Source organism: Arvicola amphibius, chromosome 6 (genome assembly GCF_903992535.2).
Source record: "Arvicola amphibius chromosome 6, mArvAmp1.2, whole genome shotgun sequence".
Lineage (NCBI taxonomy): Eukaryota > Metazoa > Chordata > Mammalia > Rodentia > Cricetidae > Arvicola > Arvicola amphibius.
Window position 1 is genome coordinate 147,363,886 of NC_052052.2, and position 26,606 is coordinate 147,390,491.

Genomic DNA, 26,606 nt, shown 5'->3' on the forward strand with positions numbered 1-26,606 from the left:
CCTGAACAGCCCATAACCAACTTCTGTTTACATACAGACCAACACAAGGATTAATACACAAAATGAAAAAGACAGGCTACAATTACAAATCGATTGGTACATCAAAGGGCACCACAGAAATCATACCTTGGTGATAGTATTTAGCTTTATGCCACAGCGGTAAGTTCTTGCCATGTGTGGAGTGAGCTGGATTTCCTTGGTAAGCTGCCTCCACTTTCCACACTCTGGTTTTGTGCACTGAACCTACAGGGGAAGTTAAGGCAAGATCAATGAAGCACCTGCTCTTGAACTACCACATGTATGCCCCACTTATTCTATTGCCATCCCCACATGATCTGGCCCATGTTTTGACCCTAGGAACTGTATGATGAGAAACTGTTCTAGCACTGAGTTATACCTCCAGACCCCTTATCTCGCATTTCTTTCCTGTGACGTGATCAGGGTAATTTCTGATTCAATGCTAGCTCAGGCAACAGGATAATGATATAAGGTTTGAAAACTTATCAGGAAGATTTTCCAGCTCAAGTCCAAGGAGATAATGAGTTAAACTCAGATACTATCACTCAAAAAGTAAGCCCTGAAACGCAAATTGTAATGTCCTGGATCAGGTTCTAGGTCACTGAAAGGATGAGAAGTTGATAACATTCAAATCAAGTCAGGCAATGCAGCTCTTCACGCTGTACCCATGCTAACTTCTCAGTCTGACAAAGAGCCACGGTATGTGTCTAAGAGCACACAGCTTTAGTGGCATCTCTGTAAACTCCTTACATTATTCCAATAGAAAATTCTGCATATCCGAACGTGAATGAATGAAGTTGTATCTGGCTTCCCACATACCCGAAAATTAAAATCGATTAATGACCTAGATGTGAAATCTAAAACAGTGAAATTCTATGAAAGCACAGAGATGGGTCTTTATATGTCCTCAGATTTGGCAATGAGTTCCCAGCAGAGACCAAAGACATGAAGAAAATATAGATAAACTGAAATTTATCAAAACTAAATGATTCGTGCAAAGGAAAAAACCACCCGATGAAAAAATACCTGCCCATCACAGAACTGATGAAGGTTTGTATCCAGAATATGTAAGCCATTCTTACAAGAAGAAAAAGCCTAACTTGGGAATGAGCAGAGATGCACATCTGCAAATGACCAAACAACACCAGCATCGAGGAACTAAGAAGCAAAACCACAATGAGTCACCTCATCACCATCCAGACAGCCAGCATTAGAAAACACAAGAGTTGGATGAAGGCACATGCCTTTAATCCCAGCATTCGGGAGGAAGAAGCAAGCGTTCTCTGAGTTTGAGGAAAGTCTTCCTCTATATAGTATGTTTCAGGCCAGCCAAGGCTACATAGTGAGACACCTGTCTCCAATAACAAAAAGAAAAAACCAAAAAGAACTGGGGATGGTATGACAAAATCTGACCCCACGCACTGCAGAGCACAACAGAGACGCAGGGAGCTAATGCCTAGCTTCTCAGGAGCACGGCAAGAGCCAGGCCTCTAGGGCAACTTAGCAAGCCCTGGCTCAAAATAAAAAGTAGGAGGGGGACTGGGAGTGTACATTAGTGCAGCAGCAAGCTTGAGATCCTGGGTTCAAGTGCCAAGACCTCCAAAAACTAACCAACCATGAATGACCTATGGCCCATCCCTACGCATACATGTCTGAAGAACTGTAGAAAGGAATCTAATGATGTGTACCATAATCTGCTTTAACAAGCCTAGAAATGACCACGAGCAGACCTCCCACAACGCAGCAGCGCTGCTCCTCCTTACCCAGTAGGGCAGCTGCTGGTCTGCCATGAACGCCTTGGGGCTGGGCTCTGTCTTGCCATTGCTGGTCCACACTCTTTTCCACGCCATGTATTTGTCATAGCCATCTTTGTGGCTGGAAACCATGCAGGGGAAAAAGTCAACCTACAGGTTAAGTTGTAGTTTTCACACTCAACTTCGCTCACATTTACATCAAAGACTTCACTATTCTTAGGCACACAGAGGGATGTTAACAATGGCAAGCCCAAAGTAGGTTAGCAGGGGGAACATGCTCTGGGCGAGTGTAGATCTGTAACAAATAAGGGCAGAGTTCTGGATGGGGAAAACTTTCTCATGTTCAGGGTAAATCCTGTAGCAACTGTAAAATTTTATCAGGGGATGAAATAATGTAATAAAACACTCAACTAAAATCAGAAGAAAAAGAGTGAATACAGAAATCCACTAGTAAAAGTCAAAGCAAGGCCGAGTGGCACGAGCCTGTAATCCCAGCTACTCAGTGGAGACACAGCTCAAGGCCTGTTTAGGATGGCTGCCCAGTGCTCTGCCAGCTCCTCCCACAGTTCTGCACCCTATCCCTGTGCACCGTGAGAGAACGTAAGAGCGCCAGAGCTCTCTAGACCTTATCCACACCTAACACACGTCATGGAGACACATAAGCCTGCACACACACCACCCACTTTCTACTCTTAAGTTTCATATGTACAGTGCATGTTGACTACAATCCATTTTTCCTTTTCCTTCATCAGTCCCTAGACAGTTTTGCTTCTATGTTTATCTCAAACGTACTTATGTGGTTTTGTTACCTATATAAAATCTAGGGACTAGAAATGAGAAAATACGTATAATATCTGATAATTATCTTTAAGAATCTGTCTTAATTCAATCAATATGAGTATCTCCAGTGACATTCATTTTCCTATAAATAACATTGACTTTACTCTGTATGCATATATTTTTCGAGGCATTCATTCCTGTTTCTAGATACCCAGGTTCAGTCACTGTACGCAGTGCTTACAGCTTCAGGTCATCATAGGCATCGGATGACCCAGGAACTCAGTAAGCCCAGCAAGTTTTAGCTTTGTGACCATCGTCCCCGGGCCCTGTCACATCCCCTCGACCACAGAGACATCAGTGAACAAACCTTCTGTAGTAGTGGTCAAAGCATTCATTACAGAAGTGTTCCCCACAGGAAAGGTGATACCATCGGGAGGTGTAGCCGTTTTTGGCACATCTGAAAAGAGCAGAATCAGGCAGCGTTGGTAATGAAGACTAATTCTCACTCATGTTCATTTAACCAGCCCATTTTGCAGTATCTCCACTTCTAATAGCCAGGGGCTAACAAGGGAAGCTAGAATAGGTTGAAAGGTTATACAGGCTGAGAACCCCTGATCTGAAATGCTTGGGATCAAAACTGTTTATAAATTTCAGTTGTTCTACAGGTTTTAGAATATCTGCACCACACATGTGAGGGGGAGGGGACCCAACATAGATAGCCATAAAGGTTACTGACACTCAAAAAGTTGTAGAGCTTAAGCATTCTGGATTTCAGACTGACTGCAGGCATGCTTACTACCCTCAGGTACAGTGACAATGCAGGGAGGATTCGGGCCAGCCAGATGTAACCTTCATGGCTGCCTGAGGCACTAAGTCCAACCCAGACTGGGAGCATGGCTGGGGTTCTGAGGCTGCATGGGTGTGATAAGGCTGTAATAACATTCGACTGGCTGTACCCTCGACAGCAGGCAAGCTGTCCAGCAAAATGACCGGCCAGGCTGCTGATGACACAGCACAAGAATGAGAAGTCACGTGGCCGTCATCATGGCCAACTCTGTGTGCAGACCCAACTGGGGTTTCGTTTGCTCAGATTTTATTCAATCTTAAGCCATTATGGAGTTAAAAAGAAGTCCTAACTGTGCCACAACAAACAATAATAGTGAGTCTACATACAGCTGGCCCCATAGGTTTCAGGGTTTTGTTTTTGTTTTGAGGCAGGGTCTTTTGCACGCTGGGTAGGCACAGAGTTTGCTGTGTGGCTGAGGAAGACTCTGAATTAACTATTTGTTCTCCTGCCCCCATTTCCCCAGTGTTAGGATTACCAGGCATGTGCTGGCATGTCCACTTTCCAGAGCACTGGGATGGAACCCAGGTCCTGGTACATGCTAGGCACGTACATGTACTACAACTGAGCTACCTCTCCCCAACTCTGCCGTTTTTGAAACCTGCATAAGGATATGGAAGAAGTAGGCATGCTACATGAAGCACACACACACACACACACACACACACACACACAAAACAAAAAGCAAACACACGTGGGTTCCTACCGGAAGCCTGGATCTGTGATGTCCTATGCCCTGACCCTCAAGCCCAAGGGCTGGCACAGCGATGGCTAGGTGCATTTGAGGACACTGTCTGGCACAGCTGATCTGGATGTGATTTCTCTCACTAGGCTAGATACAACCAGAGTGTTGAGGAAGCTGCGGTGACTGTCTAAGCAGTCAGAATCAGCAGGTTACGGTTCCTGCATTTGTCTTTATAGAGAGTAGCATGAAGCGTGCCATTCCCACAGAACACATGCTTGCAGGCAGACTTCACAGACCTTTCAGAAGCACTTGCAAAGCACACGGGATACAGTGCCGTGCAGCCAGCCTTCTCACATTTCCTGTACTTCTTTTCCGACGAACCATCTTCGTCCTCGTCTGTGGTCTCTGTTGCTTTCTTCTTTGCCTACAGGAGAATCAGCGGAGGTCAAGATTTCACAGGTAGAGAAAGGGTGACCACAGCAGAAGGTTTGTTGCTGAGGTCACGTGAGTTGGAAGTTCTAAATGTCATTATGTTTGTAGCATTAGGGACCAAAACATGCATGGCAGGCAGACACTATCAACTGAGCTACATCCGCAGCTCCGGAAGTCCTAAATGTGAAGGTCAACAGCATCCTGGCAACAGGACAGGGTTGGACAGGGTTGGCCAGTACAACGGCTTGTATAAATAACCTACTTATTACTAGAGGATCTAGAAACAGCACCTTCACGATAGGTAGGTCCAGAACTAGCATCCATATGAGCTTTTCTTAAGGGAAAACCTGACAGTCAAGATAAACAAGTCATTCTTGGGGACTGAAGAGATGGCTCAACAGTTAAGAGCACTTATAGCTCTTATAGAAAGAAAACCCAGGTTTGGTTCCCAGCACCCACATGGCGGCTTACAACTGTTTGTAGCTCCCCTACCAGAAGACAATGCCCTCTCTTGACTTCTGCAGAAGCACACATATGTATATATACATGCACGCAGGCAAAACATGCATATACATAAGATAAAAATAAATCTTTTTCAAAAGTTATTTACAAACTAAGAATTCTTTCCCCTCTTTTAAAACAGTTAAATCTTTCAATATGGAAGATTTAAAAGCTAGACAAAAATTAAAGAATTAGAGCACTCGACTTTTATTAAATACTTCACTACAAGCAAATCCACCATCACTCAAGGAACAACAAGCTCAGGTCCAAATCCCCTTGAATGGCATCCAAGCCAGGCATGATCTGGCCTCAGCGTCCCATTCTGGAAGCATCCACCCCAGCTGTGATTCTCCCATCACCCCCCACCCCCCAAGGTGATCCACAGTCTCCTCATCCTCCACTTCCTGCTGCACACTCTACACACTGCGCCATGGGTTCCTCCACAGACAGCCAGGCAAGGACAGGGCCGAGTCAGTGCAGCTCCAGCTCTCCACCCCCCTCGCCCACCCTTGAGGGCACAGCTAGAGTACCTGCCTCCCGGAGCTCCTCAAAGGCAGGCTATCCGAAGAAACCTCGAAAGCACCTCTCCTCTTTGACCTCCCTCGAGGTGTTGCCATTGTTTTTGGAAAATCTGGAGGGGGGGAATAAACCATTAAATTACTAGCATGTTCTGATATTTCAAGCCATTGTCACGAGGAGGCTGAGGATAAAACCCCAGCTTCCAAGTTGTTTAACCTCCTGATGTCTGTGCGGTCATGTGTAAAAAGAGAACAAGCCAAGCATGCTGATGTGCACCTGTCAGCCTTGAACTTGGGAGGCAGAGGCAGGAGGACCAGAAGTTCCAGGTCATCCTCTGCTGCACAACAATCCAGGCCAGTCAGGGCTGCATGGGTTACCTTGTCAGTTTTTGCTATGTCCCCTCCACCTAACTGTCCTGTTAGGGTTTCCTCAATCTAGATATCTTAGTATAAGACTTACTTATTCTGAGTACAAGTTAAGAAATACCAGGCACTGGACAGAAATACTCCTACATAGAATACGAGACTCTGGATTAGATAAAAGCACTATTATCTTCTACTAGACAAATCTTAATTTTCAAACTAGTCTGTTAACAGCATGGCTAAACAAGCATTGAGAGCAAACATCTAGCTGGGTGTGGCCACTCATGCCTGCAGTTCCAGTGGAGAAGGAGATGGTGGCAGAGGACTGGGAATTCACAGCCAGTTTCAGCTGCACAGTGAGTTCAAGGCCAGTCTGGACATGAGCCACTGTCTCAAAACCAACCGAACAAACAAAACCCAACATCTATGAATTAGGCAATGAAACCATGAAAGAGTATGAGCTCTTAGAAAATATTCGGTAAGATAAGAAAACACTTAAACAATGACCTATGAATCTATAGTTATTCGGCCTTTCCTGCCGCTCACACACCAAAGGGAGGAACGAAGAGCAAGGAGGACATCTGTGTGGGTAACATGGGGGCAGCAAAGTGGCACCACGGAGGGCAGGAACTGGCACCACACCATGTTAATCTTGGAGAAAAGTCTGAAGATCTTGTTACTCAGTTTCCACTTGTAAGTTCCATTCATGTCCACAAGTCCAGTTCCCATAAATTATTAACAACACATGGAAACTCTCACATCCACACTAAGAAATTACAACACCACTACTGTGGGTGGTTCAACTTTTAATCACTTTCTGCAAGCCAGCAGAATGCTAGCCACAAACACAGTAAGCCTGCACATTCTAAGATGCAGAAGACTACTTTTTTTCTAAGAGGCATCTTTTTCTCTCTGTTTATGTACTGGGGGGGGGGGCACATACCACAGCACAAGTGTGGAGGTCAGAGGTCAACCAATTCTCTCCTTCTCCCATGTGTGTTCCAGGGATCAAACTCAGGTTATTAGGTTTGGCAGCAAAAGCCCTTTACCTGCTGATCCATCTGTGTCTCACTGGCCCCCAATGGGGAGTGGAGGATGCTAGGAGTTTAGTTCAATGATAAAAGACAAGCCTGGTGTACATGAGGCCCTGAACTAAGTCCCCAACACAAAAATAAAATCCGTCCTATGGACTCCACTAGCTGGTACAGTGCTGACAGTAGAAATACAATTTACCTTCAATTCTTGTTAAATAAAGCCTTTCTGAGCCTGGCAGTGGTGGTGCATGCCTTTAATTCCAGCACTCAGGAGATGGAAGCAGGTGGGTTTCTGAGTTCAAGGCCAGCCTGGTCCACAGAGCAAGTTCTAGGACGGCCAGAGCTACACAGAGAACCTATGCCAAACCACCACCACCTCCACCACCACCACCACCACTACCACCACCACCAGACTTTCCAGATTCCAGTCGCACTTTTTAAATTAACTTATGTTATGTTGTGCTGTAGGCAAGCACTCTACCTCTGAGCTACGTCTCATGCCTCATCTGTACTTTAAAAACAAGTGTCCAACTTAACCATTCCCCTAAATATTTTCACATACATAAAAATACATAATTTACATGTAAAACATGTATTCTGCATTCACAAGACGGGCCACAAATAGAATATGTAAATATTCTGTGTTCACGAAGCCCAGTCAGCACATGTAAGTACTGTAGCAAGAGCACCTGAAGCTCAATGTGAGGTTCAGGAACACGAGAAATGAGCCTCGATTTATACAACACTGAACGTAAGCCAGAAACGCACGGCTCCTAAAACCAAGCATGGTTTCCAGACATTTCACATTTTCACACCTATACAGTAGAAAACAGGCACACACAGACAGCAAGGAATATCTGAAGAAATGGGAACACTGTAGGAGCTATCAAATCTGAAAGTTGAGGCAGTGCATCTTCACCTGTAAGAATCCAATCAGAGTAAAGAGCTTCCGCTCTCTAAAGCGCTTCCACTGTTGCTCAGTCCTTCGGTCCTCATTAAAATGAAGGGGAAATGATTTGACCCGGAAGTCGGCAAACTTCTGTTTTAAAATATACTCTCGAAATAGAGGGTCATTAAAACAAGTACGCTGACTGCTTTCCCACCTGGTTTTCTTGGTAGCACAAGGTTTTACAGGTAGCCCTGGCTACTCTAACTCTTGGCAATCCTCCTGCCTCTGTCTCCAGAATGCTGGGATTACAGGAGAAGCACCACACACACAGCTGCTCCTCCCACCTGGTTCTTCAGTAAAGATACCAACAGTCAAGAAAAGACACGAGGCAACAGGGAATTCACAACTGCATTACTGGGCTGGGTCCTCAATGTTAAATTAGATCACTGAGTCCGTATTTCTGAAACTCAGACTGGCATGGGAATATGAGGCGCCCAGCTTGCCTTATTTTAAGTGATGACACAGTATAGAATTTGCTTCATGGTCAATATTTTATAAGCCTACTTCTTCCTAATTTTAAATGCAGAATTTTGATTTTCTTTTGATTAAAAGATTGAGATACAATGAACAGAGCAATATTTAGAATTATGTTAATAACTCCCAGGTGTTCTGAATGTAGCTTATCCAAGAGTTTAAACACCAACCATAAAATTTATAAAAACATGAATTAAAAAAAATCCAAAATAGAGTAAAAATTCACGGTAGAGACAGTGCTATTTGTAAGAACTGAGCAAACTACTAGAAACTTCGTTAGCAAACTGAAATCCCCTTGGGTCACTTAAAATAAGGCAAGCTGGGCACCCCATATTCCCATGCCAATCTGAATTTCAGAAATACGAACCCAGTGCTATAATTTAATATTGAATACCAACCCAATAATTCAATTCTGAATTCCCTATTGCCCCCTGTCTTTTCTTGACTGTTCCCTGTATGGAAGACAATTATTAATGGGAACTGTCTCATGTACCCTCAGAAGAAAACCTCAAAGGCTTTCACCACAATATATTTTGTAAACATTCAAAGCAGATGGGGTGGCTCTGTATTCCAACAGAGAGATTGAGGCAGGAGGACTGCTGTGAGTTGGGGGCAGGGTGGGGAGAGGAACTAGCCAAAGCCAGAGTTGTGCCTGTGTTAACTGAGGGACTCCCCAACAACAGGCATGGTCTGTGGCGAGCTCAAGGACCTGGGCCTCTGTGGTTGAGTTCCAGTTCACTCAACCCCAACTTTCTGCAGCTGGGCATGCTTCTTCCTTTCTCTCTCACGTGCCAGCTGCGCAGACTAACCAGAGACCGAACCTGGCGGTGTGCAATCCCCAGGGGAGGCATCCCGGGAGCAATCAGGGCAGCTGCTCAGGGGGTACCCGCTACATCTGCAAACCTGAGGGCGCCTCGCTGCCCCAGGTGGGGAGCCTGGCGAGGGGTCCCTCCTCCTGGCCGCGGGGCTCTCCATAGCCCCTCGATGAGAGCCCAGCGTGGGAAGGAAAGCCTGGGGCCCCTCCTCCTGCTGTGGGGATCCCCCGACGCTCTGGGTAGGAGGGCAGTCTGGAGTTCCTCCTCCTGGCTGCGGGGTTCCCTGGGCCCAGGCCGGGAGCACAGCTAGGGTCCCTCCTCTCAGCTACGGGGTTCACCACGGCCGCGACTGGGCGCGCAGCCTGGAGTCTCTTCGCGGCTGGGGGGCTCCCACAGCCCCGAGTGGGATCCCCGCGTGTGGTCCCTGTTCCAGGCTAAGGGGTTCCTACAGCCCGGGTGGGAGCACAGAATGGGGTCCCGCCTCCATGCTGAAGGGTCCGACGGCCCTGGGTGGGTTCCCAGAGTGAGGCCCCTCCTCCGGGCTGCGGGGTTCCTAGAACCCCGGGTGGAAACCCAGCCTGTGGTCCCCTCCGCCCGGTTTGGGGCTGGAGACGGCGCCAGCGTGCCAGGTGCAGCCGCCGCCCCAAGTCACCTCCGGCCGGCCGAGCCACAAGAGGCTCCGGGCAGGCTTCGGAGACAGCGGCGAGTGGGAAAGCCCGCAGCTCAGCGCGGGAAGCCCCGGTTCGCACAGGGTCCTCCGCGCCACCCCTTCCAGACGCGGGACGCCGGGGAGCCCCGGGGAACGCGCGCGCCTCTCGCCCGGGCTCGTCCCACAGCCGGCCGCTTTGTGCGGCTCTGTCACCTGAAACCCGCCGCCCTCCACAGGGCGCGCCCGCGGAGCCGCTACTCCCTACCTCCGAGCGCTGGCCAGGCGGCAGCGCTGCCCCGGGCTGCACAGGACGGCAGGATCCACACCAGCTGCTGCAGCACCTCGGCCGCGGCCGCCGCCGCCGCTTCCGCCCCTATTGCGGCGTGACCCGGAGTGGGAGGAGCTCGGAGGCCCAGGGAGTGGGAGGGTCCGGGCGCTCGCCCCGCCTCGGCCATTTCCGCCGCTGCGCAAACGCCGCATCTGCGAAGGGCGGGGCCAACGGGCTCTGGGCGGAGCCCTTTTGCGAGCGCAGGGGCGAGGCTTTGGTTTGGGGGCGGAGTCCTTGTGCCGGGTGTGGGGGGGGGGGGGGGTCAATACGACGTAGGAGGGCCTGAGAGTCTTGGGCGTGGCCTGGCGAGCGTAGGCGTCCGTGCGTTCTGGGCGGGGTTTTCACGCCCGGGTAGGACCTATAGGACAGGAGCCCGGGAGTCTTCTCCGGGGCGGAGCCTGTTTGTATGGGGCGGGGCCTTCATCTCTGAGGCGGGGCCTACGCGTCACGGCACCGATTGGGTTGTCTCAGACTCAGGTGCCCCCTGGGGTCAGAGGAAGGCAGCAGTGTGCAGCCAAGGTAAGTTCCCTGCTGGTGAGAAAGGCAGTGCTTTTGCTAAGACTGTGTGAGTTGTTACAGGGTTCTTCAGAAGGGAGCGTGTGAAAACACGGATGACCAGCTACCCGCGTCCCGAAAAGGGGTTCGGGAACCGCCGCAAAACCTGGGAAGAGATCAGAATGCAGAGGCCGTGCTTAATGGCGTGTTTCACGTGTTTTACATGTCCAAATGTAAAATACTTCCCATTCCATAGTCATACTCGAGATGTGTGCACTTTAATGAAGTTACTTTTTAACGAAATTTAGGAATAAAGCTAAAGCAGACGTCAGGCGTTGTGGTGCAGGCCTGTAACCCAGCTCGAGAGTGCTGAGGCAGGAGGAACTCAGTGAGTTAGAGTCAGTCCCGACTACGTGGTGAATTTTAGAAAGACCCTCTGTTAAAAAAAAAATAATCCTAAAGTAGTAGCAAGTGTTTTTTAGGGCTTGGACCAATGAGCATACTGTATGTGAACATTTATGAGAAGAAACTATTGTGGGTTCGTCTTTTCTTATCGTCGTACTTTGCACTTTTATTGTGTTCAGAATTTTATTTCTCCAGAAATGAACAGTGAACACCACATTGAGGCACTGTTACTACAGCTAAGTGATTGCATTTATGACGGCTTCGGTGAGAGGGATAGAGCTGGGCAGGGTAAAGATTATTCTAAGTTCAGAAGAGCACTTCTTTCTGAGGGCAACTTTTGGAGCCACAGTTTCTGATGATAGGAAATCCAGATGGGAGAAGAGCAATTCTCTTGCTTTTCTATATTCACAATAATCCCATACTTGCTGCGATCTTTCAGAATTCTGACGTCAGGACCTGGAAAAAAGCCTTTTGTTAATAAACACTTGCTGTAAAGTGCATCTTTCTTCCCAGAGTTAAGGGTGGTATCTTTTAATCCTAAGCACAGACTCTAAATCATGTTCTCGTGCAAGTGGGAGCAGGGCTATAGCTCAGAGGCATAGTGCTTGCCTGGAACACACGAACCCATAGGTTCAATTTGCAGTACCCTTCCCAAAGCTATGAGAACGTTATTTGACAATACAATCTTTCAATGATGTAGCAATAATAACATTGAACCCACATATCTATCTTTTTCACCCTCCTGAAGCCCTACCAAATGTAGGGGTTTTTAAATGCATCAACCATTAATGAAGGAAGCAGAGGACAGGACTGCTGGTTAAGCACTCCACGGGTCCAACAGACTGAACTCTGATCTGGCCATGGGGCCAGCCAATGGATGATATTGAACCCTCCTGTCTTAACAGTACTATTCCCAGAAACGGGAGTGGGAGTGGAACTAGGGCGATGGTCGGCTGAATTTCTGGTTTCAAAAAGGCTAAAATCACCAACTCCTTTTGTCAACTTCTTACACCCAGATTTCCACTCCTTGTTACATCTGCAGGCTTGTAGGGTGGGATGCAGGCTCTTCTCTGAAGCCAACTTTCCTGCCATAGAGCAATGAAGTGTTCTTAGTCCTAGACTCACTGAAATGTAATTTTTGGTATGACTTACTGGATGTTGAAAGTTGGGTTTTGTTGTTTGGTTGGTTTTGGTGTTTGTTTCTTTTTGATACAAGGTTTCACTGTAGCCCTGACTGGCCTGGAACTCACAGAGAGCCTTTTGCCTCTGCCTCCCTAGTGCTGGGCTTAGAGGCATATGCCACCATGCCTGTCTTGTTTGTTTTTGAGAGAGGGTCCTGCTATGTAGCCTTGGCAGAAGTTATTTTACAGTCATGAAAACTCAGGTTGTTAGTCATATTTAATACTAAGTAGCTGTGTAATGAAGCAAGTTCTTTTAAGTATAAACTGGAGGTTGTAATAATTTACATTATCTTGTTACATTGTTGGGAGCTTGGGAAGTTCTTAGTGTCATTAATTCTATCCCCTTCTCCTGTGCATTGGGCTAGTTAAAGCAAGCACTGTGTAACTTTGTTTTTCTCCCCAGGCTATTAAAGAAGCATTTGGATACATGCTTAAAGGCCAGAGTGGACTGAGACTGTTTTTCACACTCTGTGGAAAAGCGGTTGAGATGAAATGGTAACCATTAACTAGTTTTTGTGGAGTAATACTTGGGGTGAATATTTAACAAGATGTTATGTTAAAAAAAAAAGGTGGGGTGAGGGGAGCAGAAGAAGGGTAGGGAGTGGGAACTGGGAATCGTATGTAAAATGAGAAAAGATTGTTTAAAAAATTTAAAAAAACATTCTCAGAGTCAGCTGTGGCAGGACATACTCATAACGATGTGGCTCTAATAAGAAATATAATCCTTAATTTCATGGCCACATTTGAATCTCAGGTTATAACAGTCATTTAAAGTTTTTATTTGTTAATTTTTATTTATGTTTATGTGTATGTCTTTGTATGTATGCTCTGTGTATGTGTGTGTGTGTGTATGAGAGAGAGAGAGAGAGAGAGAGAGAGAGAGAGAGAGAGAGAGAGACCACAGAAGCCAGAAGAGGGTGTTCCTGGTAGTTGTGAGCCACCTGATGTGGGTACTGGGAATTGAACCTGCGTCCTCTCAAGAGCAGCAAGTGCTCTTAATCACAGAGCCATCTATCTAGCCCTGTAACAGCCATTTAATACATGCTTTTAGCTACAAGTTGAGACAGTGCAGCCTGCAAAAATTTTACTCTCAGCCGGCGGTGGTGGCGCACGCCTTTAATCCCAGCACTCAGGAGGCAGAGGCAAGCGGACCTCTGAGTTCGAGGCCAGCCTGGTCTACAAGAGCTAGTTCCAGGACAGGCTCTAGAAACTATAGGGAAACCCTGTATGAAAAACAAAAAAAAAAAAAAGTTACTCTCTATTGGAGAATAAAATCCAAATGAGTATGTTTTGTGGGTAGATCACTGGTATTGACATGGGGGTGGGAGCTGAGCATTTTAAAGGTAAGTCTATTTTGTATTTACTAACCTTTTCCACTGATCTTTTCTTCTCTCCTGCTTAGTGATCGATAGGAGTTCTCAACATTTAAGATTTAAGCAAATACACATCTTGGAGGCTGTGTTTGTGGTTGTGCATTATCATGACAGCAGTGTTGTGTGTAAAAGAAATTTCTAGGGTTGTGACTCAGGGTAGCCCTCTAGTAGTGCGGCTTGTTGATTGGCGTGAGTTCTTTCTGCAGAGGACTGCTCACAAGAACTTTTCTCCTCACCACTGGGTTTATAATGGTGGCTCACACTAACAAAATCTCCTGTTTGCTCATGGGCAGAAGAGCTGAGCTGAAGTCTGGACTATAAACACTGCCCTACTAAAAGCTTAAAATTGAAAATTTTAAGCTATTTATAGACATTAGACCACATACACAGATCCAGGAGATATATATAAAAAAAGGAGGCTAGCGTTCCCCTGCTGGTTCCAAATTAATTCACCCTGTAATTGCCAAGATCACAAGTGTATACCACCACCCTTGTTTTAAGCAATGTCAGGGACTGAACCCAGGGCCTTGTGCATGCTAGGCAAGTGCTCTACCAACTGTGTTAAGTCCTCAGGACCCCCAAACTATTTTTCGGGGGGGTCCTTTGAAACAAAATACAGAAAGACAAGGTTATGCCTGACTCAGTTTGCACTCTTGTTATTTGGAAACAATATCTCTAATTTTATAACTATGACAGAGTCTCCTAAGATAAAGACACTCTTGTATTTGAGGATGGTATTTTGTTGTTAATCTTTGCATGTTTGCTTGATTGGCTTTTTGAAACAGGGCCTCACCTAGCCTAGTGGCCCTTGAATATATATGTAGCCAAGGCTGGTCTTGAATTCCTGATCCTTTTGCTGTCACCTCCTCTACAAAAAGTAAAATTTTTGCAGGCCGCACTGTCTCAACTTGTAGCTAAAAGCATGTATTAAATGGCTGTTACAGGGCTAGATAGATGGCTCTGTGGTTAAGAGCACTTGCTGCTCTTGAGAGGACGCAGGTTCAATTCCCAGTACCGACATCAGGTGGCTCACAACTACCAGGAAAACCCTCTTCTGGCTTCTGTAGTCTCTCTCTCCCTCTCTCCCTCTCCCGTGCTCTCTCTCTTTCTCTCCCTCTCTCTCTCTCATACACACACACATACACAGAACATATATACCAAGACATACACATAAACATAAATAAAAAATTAACAAGTAAAAACTTTAAATGGTGTTATAACCTGAGATTCAAATGTGGCCATGAAATTAAGGATTTTTTCTTATTAGAGCCATGCTTTAATGGGCTCTTGCCAAACCAGAAGACAGTGACTTTGCAGGTACATATGAGAAACAACTCTGTAAACAGAAATGGTAATTCTGTGGCTGGAGTCAAGAGTTTAGGCAACAGTAATGAAACTGTATAGCTGCTAGCTGGGTGTTTATTGGATATTTTGGGGTTCTCAATCCATTTGTAACAAAAAATCTAAGGTTTGGGGATGTAATTCATTGGGATAGTCCTTGCCTGGCATCCACCAGCTCAGGCTTTATTCCCCCAAACTGCAAAATAATAATAAAAGATGTAATACAAATACAGAACGGAGCTACTGTCATTGCATATAAGTTATCTTTTCACTCGGGTAGCTGACCTGTGTGTACAGGCACTGGCTATGAGCAGATAAACTAACTGGGAACAGGGGCCAGAAAGCATTAACATGAAATAGGAGCGTTATTTCAGGGCTTCACTTTTGCTTTATTTGTATTCCAGGCGATGGCGCATGTGTTGGCTGGGAAATACAAATACATGCAGCCAATTTGGATAATGCCTTTGCTTACATTTTCTAACCTCAAAAACATGTACGAAGAAGGAAGAACTAGTCTCTGTGCTAGAGTACAGATCCTGGGCAGTATGAGAGACAGGTTATCAGTGCACTTCATTTTAGAACTATAAACTTTATAAACTGTAAACTCTGCCCACGTTGGGAGCGTGCACTCTTGTGTCGATAGTAGATACCGTCCATTCTCAGTTAACAGATGCGAGAGTGCTTGGAAATCACGTGACGTTCCCTTTGGTCACCTGTGGCTTCATCTGCAGAGGACATGAGATAAAAGCCAAACTCCGCCCCCACGTGAAGCTGCATATGAACAGACTAAATCCACATGTGTGCTGTTCAGACAGTGCCCTGCTGCCTCAGTTTACCCCCAGACCCAGCCTTTCTCCTCCACACAAACTTCCCATTCAGTTTCCCTCATCCCATCTTCACAGCGATTCAAACAGCACATTTTCCAACACCCACCTTCTGAAACCGCCCTTAGGACTCCATCACAGGGAGTGCCCCATTGTACTGTTTATCCAACTGTTACACTGACAGGTTTGTGTGTGTGCTAGGTACTTGTGTTTTCTGAGGATTGATGGAAGAATAAAAAGCAGATAGATCTAGGGTTGTACAAGATGCAATTTACTGAAAGATTTACTGAAAGAAGTGTGGGCCTAAGAGGCAGCTGGTTGCCCAAAGTTTGGGTCAGAAGAAGCATATATGAGTTAGGGCCAAAGTGTCTCTATCACTGGGATTTAGTATATCTTAACACCAGAGTCAGATCGCTCCTGGAGCAAGGGTCCCATCATCGAGTTCCACGGACCCCTCTAAATGATCTATTTGTACTTTCCAAGACAATAGACAGAAAACTCTGGCTAAGATTATTCTTCAATACACAATGACATTTTGGAACCAAGCTGGCTGCAGTCATGTTAACCTGAATCTACATATTCCACCCTTTATTATAGGCTCTTACTATCTCACACCCTCCTCTTCTGCGGTGTTCCCTGAGCTCATGAGGGGTTGTCGTATCAGGTAGACAGCAGTCAGGAGGTGATTTGTGAGACTTGGAAGCAGAACCTTCAACAGCAGTGCGGCAAGTGTTGCTGAGGCATAAAGTAATCATGCAACAAGGGCAGCAACCAACTGTTCCTCTCTTGGAGCCCCAGGAGCTAAACCAATGACTTAGCATCATCCAAACAGAGACACAATCAGTCAAGGCATTAATCTGGGCTGACAGTGTGACATAAGGTTTGTCCCGTCAGAGATGAGCATGCACTTGGTTCCATAACAGCACTTCCTACAGACAATATAAAGGTAGAGACCGGCAGACATGGACTTGAAAATAAGTGATTACTAGGGAATTGTCACAATCAGTCTGGACCACTCAGTCTGACCAGCACCACTGACACCTTGCCTTAGACACCGTGGTGAAAGCAGCTAGGGGTGTAACTAAGGAGCACACCACATACTCGACAACAGGGTGAGCCCATGTGTCATTGCTGGAACTGATTGCAAAGTGGTATGCAGGACCAGGAGGACCACCGTGACACTGGGGAATTTTCTTTAGCCCACTCAGGGTGTAACCAGTGACTGAAGAGACCCACAGGATCAAGCTAGGAAGGCCAGAGACTCCACGCATTGTGGCACGAGCTAGCTGATCCATCCCTGGTGGACAAGTCACCTGAGCCCTTTCTGGGTTGCCCACTACCTGGGACCTGAGGCATTCTGCACACTACAGCAGTGCTCTCTGTTCCCCTGTCAGCTCCAGGCTGATGCATTTTCATAGAATAAATGAGCCCAACAGCATCCACAACAAGAGGTCCAATAAGCCGTTGGCAAGGCCTTCGTGTTATGAATCCACCTGCCATCAATACAGAGCAGGCTCGGCTTATAGCAGGATGGAGGCAGAATCCACAACTCAATGTAGGACCGTCAGTGATGTATCCAGGCTTGGGCGGTGCCCCTCCTATGTGCAGATAGAAGCTGCACACTGCCAGACTCTGTTCTCATGGTGGGTAGAGCTTGAGCTACCTTTCAGCTCAGAATCATTTCCTCATGACTCCTGAGCCTTAGCTTCACCTACTGGAGCAGTGGAGAGTATCCTAGACTTGGGAGTATACTGAACTTCATTACCACCTAGCAAAATAAAAACAAATTTGAGAACTACTCATGATGGGGGGGGGGGGGAAGGATAGATGAGGTTCTCTTCACCTCTACTGACATTATTCACTTTCCAAATCAGGAGACAGTAGAAAAACTTTCAGAAAATGGGGCCTCATTTCTGGGAACTGGTGAGGTGGCGCCTGCGGGGTCTACCTAAAGCTCCCTAACCATGGAGAGAGGTGGCCTGGGGAGGCCCAGAGCAGGACAAGCAAGAAAAAGGCTTGCAGGAGTGAGCACTTGCAAGCTGAGCCCTTGCCTAAGTCCAGAAGATCTCTTCCTATACATGGGACAGTAGGACACTCGTGACGTCATTAGAGACAAGCTGCTGCAAAGGACGGGCTCTGTTACAGAGGCCCAGCTTATTGAAGATGACCAGATGAGGAACCCCAGCCCTCTGAGAGCAGCTACTCCCATCACCAGCAGGGGGCACTATGACCTAGACGAAAGCAGAGTGGGGCATGGGCTGTGGCCATCATTTCAGCCCCAGAGGCCACACCATCCAGTGAAGAACAGGTGGGTCACAGACAGGGACAGCAATCAGACCGCGCTGCCCAGAGAGTCTATGTCCCCAGGAGACTCTGTCCTCTTAGTCCACAGGGGACAGATTCTGGGCTACCTTTCCCATGTCCGTCATAAAGTGGCATGTCCGACCAGCCCAGTGTTTCTCAGGCATGTTAGCAGAGGAAAGATTCTTAAGTAAAAATTCATCCAGATAGAGGAACGGCTTTCCTTCTTGTGTGAGCTCACCCTCTGTGTGCTAGTGGCTGCTTCTTCCCAGGACTGGAACTGCTTCCTGATTTTCTTTCTTTCAGCTTTCAACGTGGTGGCTTCTGCCTGCACTGAGCAGGGCACAAGGCAAGGTCAGCATTTGGTCACCCTTGAAGCAGCTTCTAGAAGTTAAGGGCACAAAGACATGACAGTGGCACTGAGCCTCACAGTCATCTCAAATCCCTAGCTGCACCATAAGTCTTGCCATTCCAGCATCAGAGAAGCCAACGCAGAAAGCCTTTCCATAGATGGAGATGCACTAATCCTCGGGGTCTTGCTCAGCCCCTTTGGCCTTGTTTCACGTTTGTGCCGAGAAGGTGTGGGTGTGCAGAGGCACAGGAAGGCCAGTATCTCACATGTCACAAGGAGGGTTCAGGAATGTTGGGGTGTGGTGGTCTTCATTTAAAAGGAGACTTCTGCATCAAGGGTTTCCTGGGGAAAATAAATCCACAGGAGAGAAGCACCTGTTCTCCCTGATGGAGTCTGTGGGAGCTAAGCCCCGCAGCCCCTGAGCTCTGTCTGGGTGACAATACAGTGTCATCCTCTGGGCCTGTGCGAGCTGAGCCCCGCAGCCCCTGAGTTCCGTCTGGGTGACAATGTAATGCCATCCTCTAGGCCTGTGGGAGCTGAGCCCCACAGTCCCTGAGCTATGTCTGGGTGACAATGCAATGTCAATCTCCCAGTCTTTGCCTTGCCCCTTCTTGTGCCACACTAAACCTCAGTCCTGCAGTGTGGTGGCTACAAGGTGGCATTTGAAGAGTGTGCCACCCTGCCCAGGGGTCTCCTGCCTTTCCATCTGCTCAGGCCTGTGTGTGTAGTCATGGTTGCCATGGACAGGAAACCTCTGCTCTCACAGGACACGGCACTAACTCTACCGATGAGACCTCCGACTCCGAGCCATCCTATCTGTGATACCATTCTAGGGTTCCTTGCTCTTGGCCTCCACCACAAGCCTGGAGAGATCAGCTCCATCCCAGACATCTGAGAGCAAGCAGAGCCTTCAAACAGGGAATACTATTTCCTAAGAGCAGAGCTGACTACTCTGCTGTTCTTGCCCGTTTAATTCCAGAGGGATGAGTCACTAATTGATGGGAAAGCTAGACTGAGGAATTCTGGGACTCCTAGTCTGGCGATCTTCATGCATACACATGGCACTACCACTACATTTGGGGCAGAGAGGAGACATGATCAGAACATGACCTGGGATCACATAGCAAGTCATTCTGGGCTTCCAGCCCTGCCTTCCCTGACCAGCTATCCTACAGGGCTGGTTCACACAGCGAAGGAACTTGTCCAAAATGTGGCTGCAGCCTGGGCCTCCCTCAGCTTCCAGCCAGGCTTTGAGTCCCAGGACCCATCCACAAGGACACAAGGATGCATCAAAACAGAAGAGCAGTCACAGTGACTCCCATCAGCACCGTTTTCCTAACTTAAGTGCATGTGTGTGCTGAGAATTGTGCAGTGCTCACATTGAGAACTCAGAGAGACTTCTGACCAACACAGAAACACCATGCAATAACACCTACAGCAATAGCAACAGCGCATGAGTTTCATGCAATAACACCTGCATCACACACCAATAGTTTTTGAGCTTCATACAATAACACAGCACACACCAATAGTGAATGAGCTTCATGCAATAACACCTGTAGCACACAGCAACAGTGCATGAGCTTCATGCAAATAACGCCTGCAGCACACAGCAACAGTTCATAAGAATCGTGCCATAACACCCGCAGCACAGAGCAACAGTGCATGAGCTTCCGAGTCCAGAGATCTCACAGAAACCCTTCCAGACATTCTCATGTCACCATGCCAGCCACACTACACTGGAATATGCTAACATGTCGTCTAGGAAAGGTGGCCAACAGGGCTCTTGATTCTGACTTCATTTGGCTCCAGCGATTTGCCCTCCTCTGCGGTGACAACACGGAAGCAGTTGCTCCTTCACTCGGGCCCTGGACTCCCTCCCCGCTACCTACCCGCTCATTGTTGCCTGAATGATCTCTCCCATTCCTCAGCAACAGTCACATGGCCCCAAACTGCCTCTCAGTTTGGGGATCCTTCTGAAGCTTTGGAGTAAGCACCCCACACACTTCCCTTATGTTCCTGAGGTAAGCTGTTGAACATTTTACACACCATTTTCAGTGTCATGGAGAGCTCAGAGAGAGGCATGCTCATGTTTGGGGCACTGTGGTCCCTGGAGGGAGGTAAACTTTAGTGTTTGGAAACTTCCCTTGCTTCAGCTACTAAACGGGGCAGGGCTGAGTGTTAACATTGCATGCGGAAAATGGATCGCAAAACTGGGAACTCTGGGAGGCGTCTGGATCGCTTTTTTCTCATTGCTTTTATTTTTTCTGAATTGTCACTAATGTGATTTTCACTTGCTAAATAAACCATGCACGATAAAGGATTTTTTGCCAAAAAACCAATCAATGTCATTTTTCCACAAAAGTTAGCGTTTTTAAATATTAGAGAGTCACCATACACACAGTAAAATAATCTGGATAATGGCGCAGGTCATTTCTTTTTCAGGTCACTTCCTGGCACACGGCATGCTGAGGGCCTCGATAGCGTCCTCTGACGGTAAAAGTCTTTTTACAGCCCCAAAGCCGTTGCAAATGACCCTGAAAACATGGGTCTCACGGGGTTCGGTCCCTCCAAACCACTTTCTCCAACCACCCCGTGCACATCTGCCCCTTGGGTGGGGTTCGGGCTCCCCTGATTTACCTGCTGATGTCCAAGTAAGGAACAGGCAGTCAGCTGCCATGTCCAGGATCTGAACGCAGTGACAGCGCCACTCCCGCTCCTACAGTCACTGCAGGGCACCGAGACACGGAAAGGAAGATGTCTTTGCTGTCGAAATGTGAACCCAGAAGCCTCAGCCTGGCTGACAGCAGCTGCTCCACTCCATTCCCGGAGTTGGTATACCTGGTTCTTCCTCCAGACAGGTCCTTGGGCCTCCACACCACCTTGGGTTGAAAAGAGGGTTAATAGGAGGCCTGCACCTTTCCCGGAGCCCACCGGGGGCGGTGTAGAGCCTGAGTTCCCAGGGCCCCTTCAGCTTTCCCAGTCCTTTCTGGGTATTTCTCCCCCACTTCCCCAGCAACCTTTTCCCCTTTTTGGTACCCACAGCCCCCTCCACCCCGTCCTTGTGCTGAACTCTGCTGTCACCATCTCCACCGATACCAGATGCTGCAAGGCTCTCAGGGTGGGCTACAGTTAGCAATGTGACCCTGAGCAGGAGGTCAGCGGCTTCAGATACTGTGACTTCTATGCTGACAGGCAATTCAGTTTACCATTGATTCTCAGCAGCGCTGGCACCTCTGAATTCTCCCCAAATGCCATGGAGGACACAGACAGGTTCTCTGCTGGTGTCTGGATGGGGATCCTTACAGGAAAGCTGACAGCAGTTACGTTAGCCATGTCCCGACCAGTTCTACCTCCAGCAGCATGGCAGACCCAGCAGTTAAAGGGCCCAAAGCTGCAGACCCTTTAGAAACAACCTAATTGGCTGCAGGCTGCAGGCAGCATGCTGGGCTCTACCAGCGCCCTATGACTGGATAGAACTCTGTGTCTGTGATTGGCTGGAATTCCATTGCAGTGATTGACTGAGTCTCAATAATTTGGTTATTTTAAGAAGATAATTTCATATAACTCAACAGGCTATATCTAAAACCCAGAAAGCATACATAATATCTTAAATACCCAATGGTTACAAATACAGGTAAAATATACCAGCAGTTTCATGATTCCTTAAGCATTAAATTTTTAAGTCACTTTGAAATTCCTTTTTTAATTAAAAACTGATTTCTTATTAGGGATCATGAGGTATCTGAGCCAGGACAACTCTTTGCCGTGTTTACTGTGTTACTCTGAGCCTCCTGTTTGACTTTATCATAAACATACTAATCATCTAACAACTCTTTTACCTAAACTAATTTATCTTTTTGAAACTAAAAGCATGTGTTAGAGGAACCAGAGATTTCTTCAAATTCTCTTTCCTGCCCTGGGCTGCTGAGAGAATCAGGGTTGGACACAGAATGACCAAGGTCCTCACTGTAACCAGTTTGCCTAGGAAAGAAATGGAGATATTCCAAAGAGATACTGGTGTCTTTAACTTTGGCCATCAAGCTATTGAGATAAATACTGGAATTCCCCCAGATGGGAAGAAAAAAAGGTTGACACCTTGGGGCTGAACAGCAAAGGAGCCTGTCAGTTAGATGTGTTTACTTGTTTCTGTTACACTGAATGTTGATTTCAAAAACAAAAACAAGAAAAACCTTGGGAGATATTATCTTAGTTCCTGCCTTATTGCTGTGGAGAGACACCATGACCAAGACAACTCTTATATAAGGAAGCACTGACCTGGGTCCTTGCTTTCAGTTTCAGAGGGTTAGTCCATTATCATCATGGGGAGCTTTTTCTACAATGATTTCAGTACACATTGGTAATACTAATCTAAAACTTTTATGTCTTTTTGTAAACTAAAAATCATGTAAGCTTTAGAGAATCCCGGAGTCATAAGACTTGGATCTGCTTCTCACAGGTCAAAAAACTCCAGATAAGTACAGCCCAAGTTTCCCCACCTGTCTATTCCTGAGGATGGGATCTCTTAGTCTTGAGACTTCTCCTCTCTCCCAGCTACTAGGACTATGTGTCTGAGAGATCTAAACATAATATTTTCCTTTAAAAAGCATTGCACTAAGAGGGACTTGAGATGCAGTAAATAACTGGTTCCCATTCTCACTTCCAGGTCCTTCTCGATAGTAACTGTCAGTCATCACTGGGCCGTTGACTTTTCTGCTTCTGCTAACTACTGTTGGTTCTTGCATCATTGATCCCTTAACTAAATGACAATTCCTGTCTGGGTACCATCAAGCTGATGTTTATTAGATCCCAATGTAGACAGATACGGTTCACACAGTCAAGGATTTGCCTCAGGATACAAATCAAGGGGGTAATGTGTGAGCCAAAGTTACATTTGAAAGCTTAATTATTGTGCCTAAGAGATCCACAGATCAAAAATGCTTCTGATGTGCAAGCCCCTTAACCAAGGACAGGCAGCTCCTGAAACGCTGGAGGCTGTTGTTTACGGAGCTTAACAAGCCACATGTTTTCCCTCCCTTAGACAAGTTCGTTTTGCCCACCTACACTGGACGTGCTTGGCCACACATAGGCAGGAAATAAGTCAGAATGTACTTGAAGGGGCGTGGTCGACCAGTAGCAAGAATTAACCAGATCAGCTCAAAAACAAGAAATATAGTTTAATAATTGGAAAACAGACTCACACGACCAGAGTTCTGCGGGCACCATGCAAACAGATCCCCTTCCTTCTTCCCTGGCCCCAGGCGGCCACACCCTAGCCAAATGTGATTGGCTGAGCTTGCCCATCATGTACTCTTGCCACCAATTGGACATAAGCAGGAGGTGTGCAGGAAGGAAACTCATCAGGTGTGTGCTTGCCCTGAGGTACCTGTGGGAGGTGGTGAATTACGTGTTCTAAAGCCTTCTTAAACCCTGTAAAACGTCACTTTGGACCATTTCCTTGGAAATCAGATATGGACTTGGACAGACAGTCCACCAATATGGTCATTATTTAATTGAAGCTTGCTTCAAATTTTAAACTGTGATAGTGATCTTATTCTCAACTGGTGGGATTAACATTGGTCTCTGCACAGAGCTTACCAGACCACTGCAGAGAGGAATCTCTATGCATTAGCAATTAAAGTTGCCCCATTGTAGAAGGAGAACTTATCCAGGTTGAAGGGGGAAGATTTTGATCCTCATGGTGAGCTGTGCTGGCCGGACTCAGTCAGTGCTGCCTGGGTTTTGGTAGCCTGATCAGTTGTCTAAAGAGTTTTGAGGTTTTCTCAAAGGATTTTCTACGAACTGATGGAGAAAATGATTGGTGCAAATCTCTTCTTTTGAATATCAGAGGAATGAAGTCAACACTTACGGGTTGGCTGTAAATTAAAGCACAAGGAGAAAAGAGTATCCCAAGCAGTCTTAGCATCTCTCTCAGGTCAGCGATACATACATGCTTGAAACATTGGTCAAGGATGTTCATGTCTTGAGAACTCGCAAGAGGGTGCAGCAGTGCTCAGGACCCAGAAAGAGGAAGGAAAGGGTCAAAACTGACAGCTCTGGGCTGCCAGGGCAGAAGGGCAGAGGTTGCTCTAAGCAGCTCTCCACACTTGTGACCTGACTTTCCAGGGTTCTCAGGGAAAACTGACCCGTGACAGGGAGTCAGATTCTGATGCTGGAGCGTGATTGGACATAGGCTTGCCAGCAGTGAAGAGCTGGGAAGCTTATGACCACACTGCACACTTGACATGCCATGGGCCTCAGAAGATAGCCATCACCACAACACAAGAACCCTGACTAGAAGTGTCACAGCCAAAGCTTTGGTGTGACATAGTTCCAGAAGTAGATGACCATGGTGGGGTGTATGTGGCAGTCAGGATCTTGACTAAGAAAGAAAAATGCATGAATGTTTCTAATGTACTCAGAATTTCTCTTAAGGAGAAGTGAAGGGTCATGATAAAAACCACGTGTGGTTTTAAGAGATAGGATTTCCATATCAGGTTCGTGAAATCTTGTTCCTACCATAGAGACAGTTACATTGAGGTAGTTCTATTAAAAGTTTGAGCCTATTACCAATCCAGGTAATCAGGGCCCATAGCACTGAAGCATTGTGGGCAAATCTCCCACACACAGCTAACTGATGTTGAATGTGATACTCCCATTCCATACCTATGAGGAGGGTTGAATTTATACCTGGCTTTGGTGTGGAGTCCCTGTAGAGCCTTCCGCAACAGGAGGCAAATTTGAGCTGGGACCACGGGAAGCAAGAGTCCCCCAGCCAGGATGAAACCTAAAGCCAGAGAGATGAAATAAAACATGGCTTGACTTTTTGAAGAACTCTACCCTCAAGCTATTTCCACAGAAAAGCCACCCTGTTTAGAAAAATTACTAAGTGCATTCATTCAGAGAGGTGAGTGTTATGTTCAGATCACAGAGTCCTCCCCTAGCCCAAACCAACTAGGAGACTGAGTCCCATATGTAAAAGCAAAGAGCCTTTATTCTTACACAAGTTTGCAAACTCTCAGAGTCTCCGTGTGTCCATGATATTGGAGTGGTCAGCGAGCACCAAGCTCAGTTAGGGTTGGGTTTTTATAGTAGTAAAGGTGGGGGTGGGGGATTTCTAAGGTTCAGGACCCCTGATTGGCTGGCATTTGTCTAGGGGTGTCCTGGTGAAAAGTGATGGGTGTGTGCTGGTAGGTGGTCCTATCTACATTGATTGGATGGTCTGTTCCTGGGTGGTGACTGGGTGGTATCTGTTTGTGGTCTTTCTTGGAACCAGGTAATGTCCTAGGCTAAATTGACACTCGGACCTATATTGCGCTCATCTTGGCTGGGTCCTACAGTGAGGGTGAGTGGTGGGTGAGTCAGGAAACACTGATTACGGGAACACTAGAGAAACACAAGGGATCACAGAATAGAACTTGGTATAAAAGCCACACAGAGGAAAACTTGGTATAACCCTAAAGGAAGCGGCGGGCGTTCTAGAAAAGTAGTACTACCGATGCACTGAGGCACTGGATGAACCTTTATAGAGCAGGGTAACAACTGACAGCAAAGGGAACACAGACAGCAGAGAAACCACCCTCCAGGAGACAGGCCTGGAGCATCAGCATGTTCAGTAGGATCTCAAAAGAACAAGGAAGGGGAGAGGAGAAAGGAGAAGGAAAAAATCTTATGAACTATGACAATACAAACATACAGCAATGGAAGCATGAGTTTTCAGGATTAGGGAAGGTGCTAAGGGTGGTTTGAATAAGAACGGCTCCCATAGGCTCATGTATCTCAGTGCTTAGTCACCAGGAGTGGAAGGATTATGAGGATTCCGGACTGACAGCACTGGGACAAATTCTTAACTCTGTTCTCAAGCAGATTTCTTGTTAACTATTCATTTCCTACGTCAGTGAAAAATGCACCATGCATTTTATTTACCAAGTAGCACATATGGAAGAAGCTGAAAGACTGCTCAAAGGGCTCACGGCAGAAAGCTCAGGGCTGTTCATGCAGCTCAGGGGGCTGCGTTCTTTCTGCCTGTCTTTCTATTGGCCCCCAGCCGCCGGGATGCAGACATACAGAAACACCTAGAAGAGAACAGGGGGTTGGGAAGGGCTTTGCTGGGAAGGTATGGAGGGAAACTGGAGAGAGGAAATAGGAGCAGACATAATCCTATTTCACTGTATATATGTATGAATTCAA

The 26,606-nt window shown here is 46.9% G+C and overlaps 1 protein-coding gene across 5 annotated transcripts in view; it reads right to left on the bottom strand.

The window, feature by feature from the left end:
- Kdm1b (lysine demethylase 1B) overlaps positions 1–10,179 on the bottom strand; it is a 39,875-nt gene extending 29,696 nt beyond the window's left edge. For 4 of the 5 annotated variants that reach the window (XM_038335541.1, XM_038335540.1, XM_038335539.1 and 1 more), the window contains exons 1-6: positions 10,082–10,179; positions 5,545–5,645; positions 4,378–4,505; positions 2,920–3,009; positions 1,782–1,893; positions 127–243 (exon numbers count right to left, since the gene is read on the bottom strand). In XM_038335541.1, the coding sequence (XP_038191469.1) occupies positions 127–243; positions 1,782–1,893; positions 2,920–3,009; positions 4,378–4,505; positions 5,545–5,631 (534 nt within the window). In that variant the 5' untranslated portion in view covers positions 5,632–5,645; positions 10,082–10,179. Of the gene's footprint in view, positions 1–126; positions 244–1,781; positions 1,894–2,919; positions 3,010–4,377; positions 4,506–5,544; positions 5,646–10,078 lie in introns of all 5 variants that reach the window. The other variant, XM_038335538.1, reaches the window with a different exon arrangement.
- Positions 10,180–26,606: the final 16,427 nt, after the last annotated feature.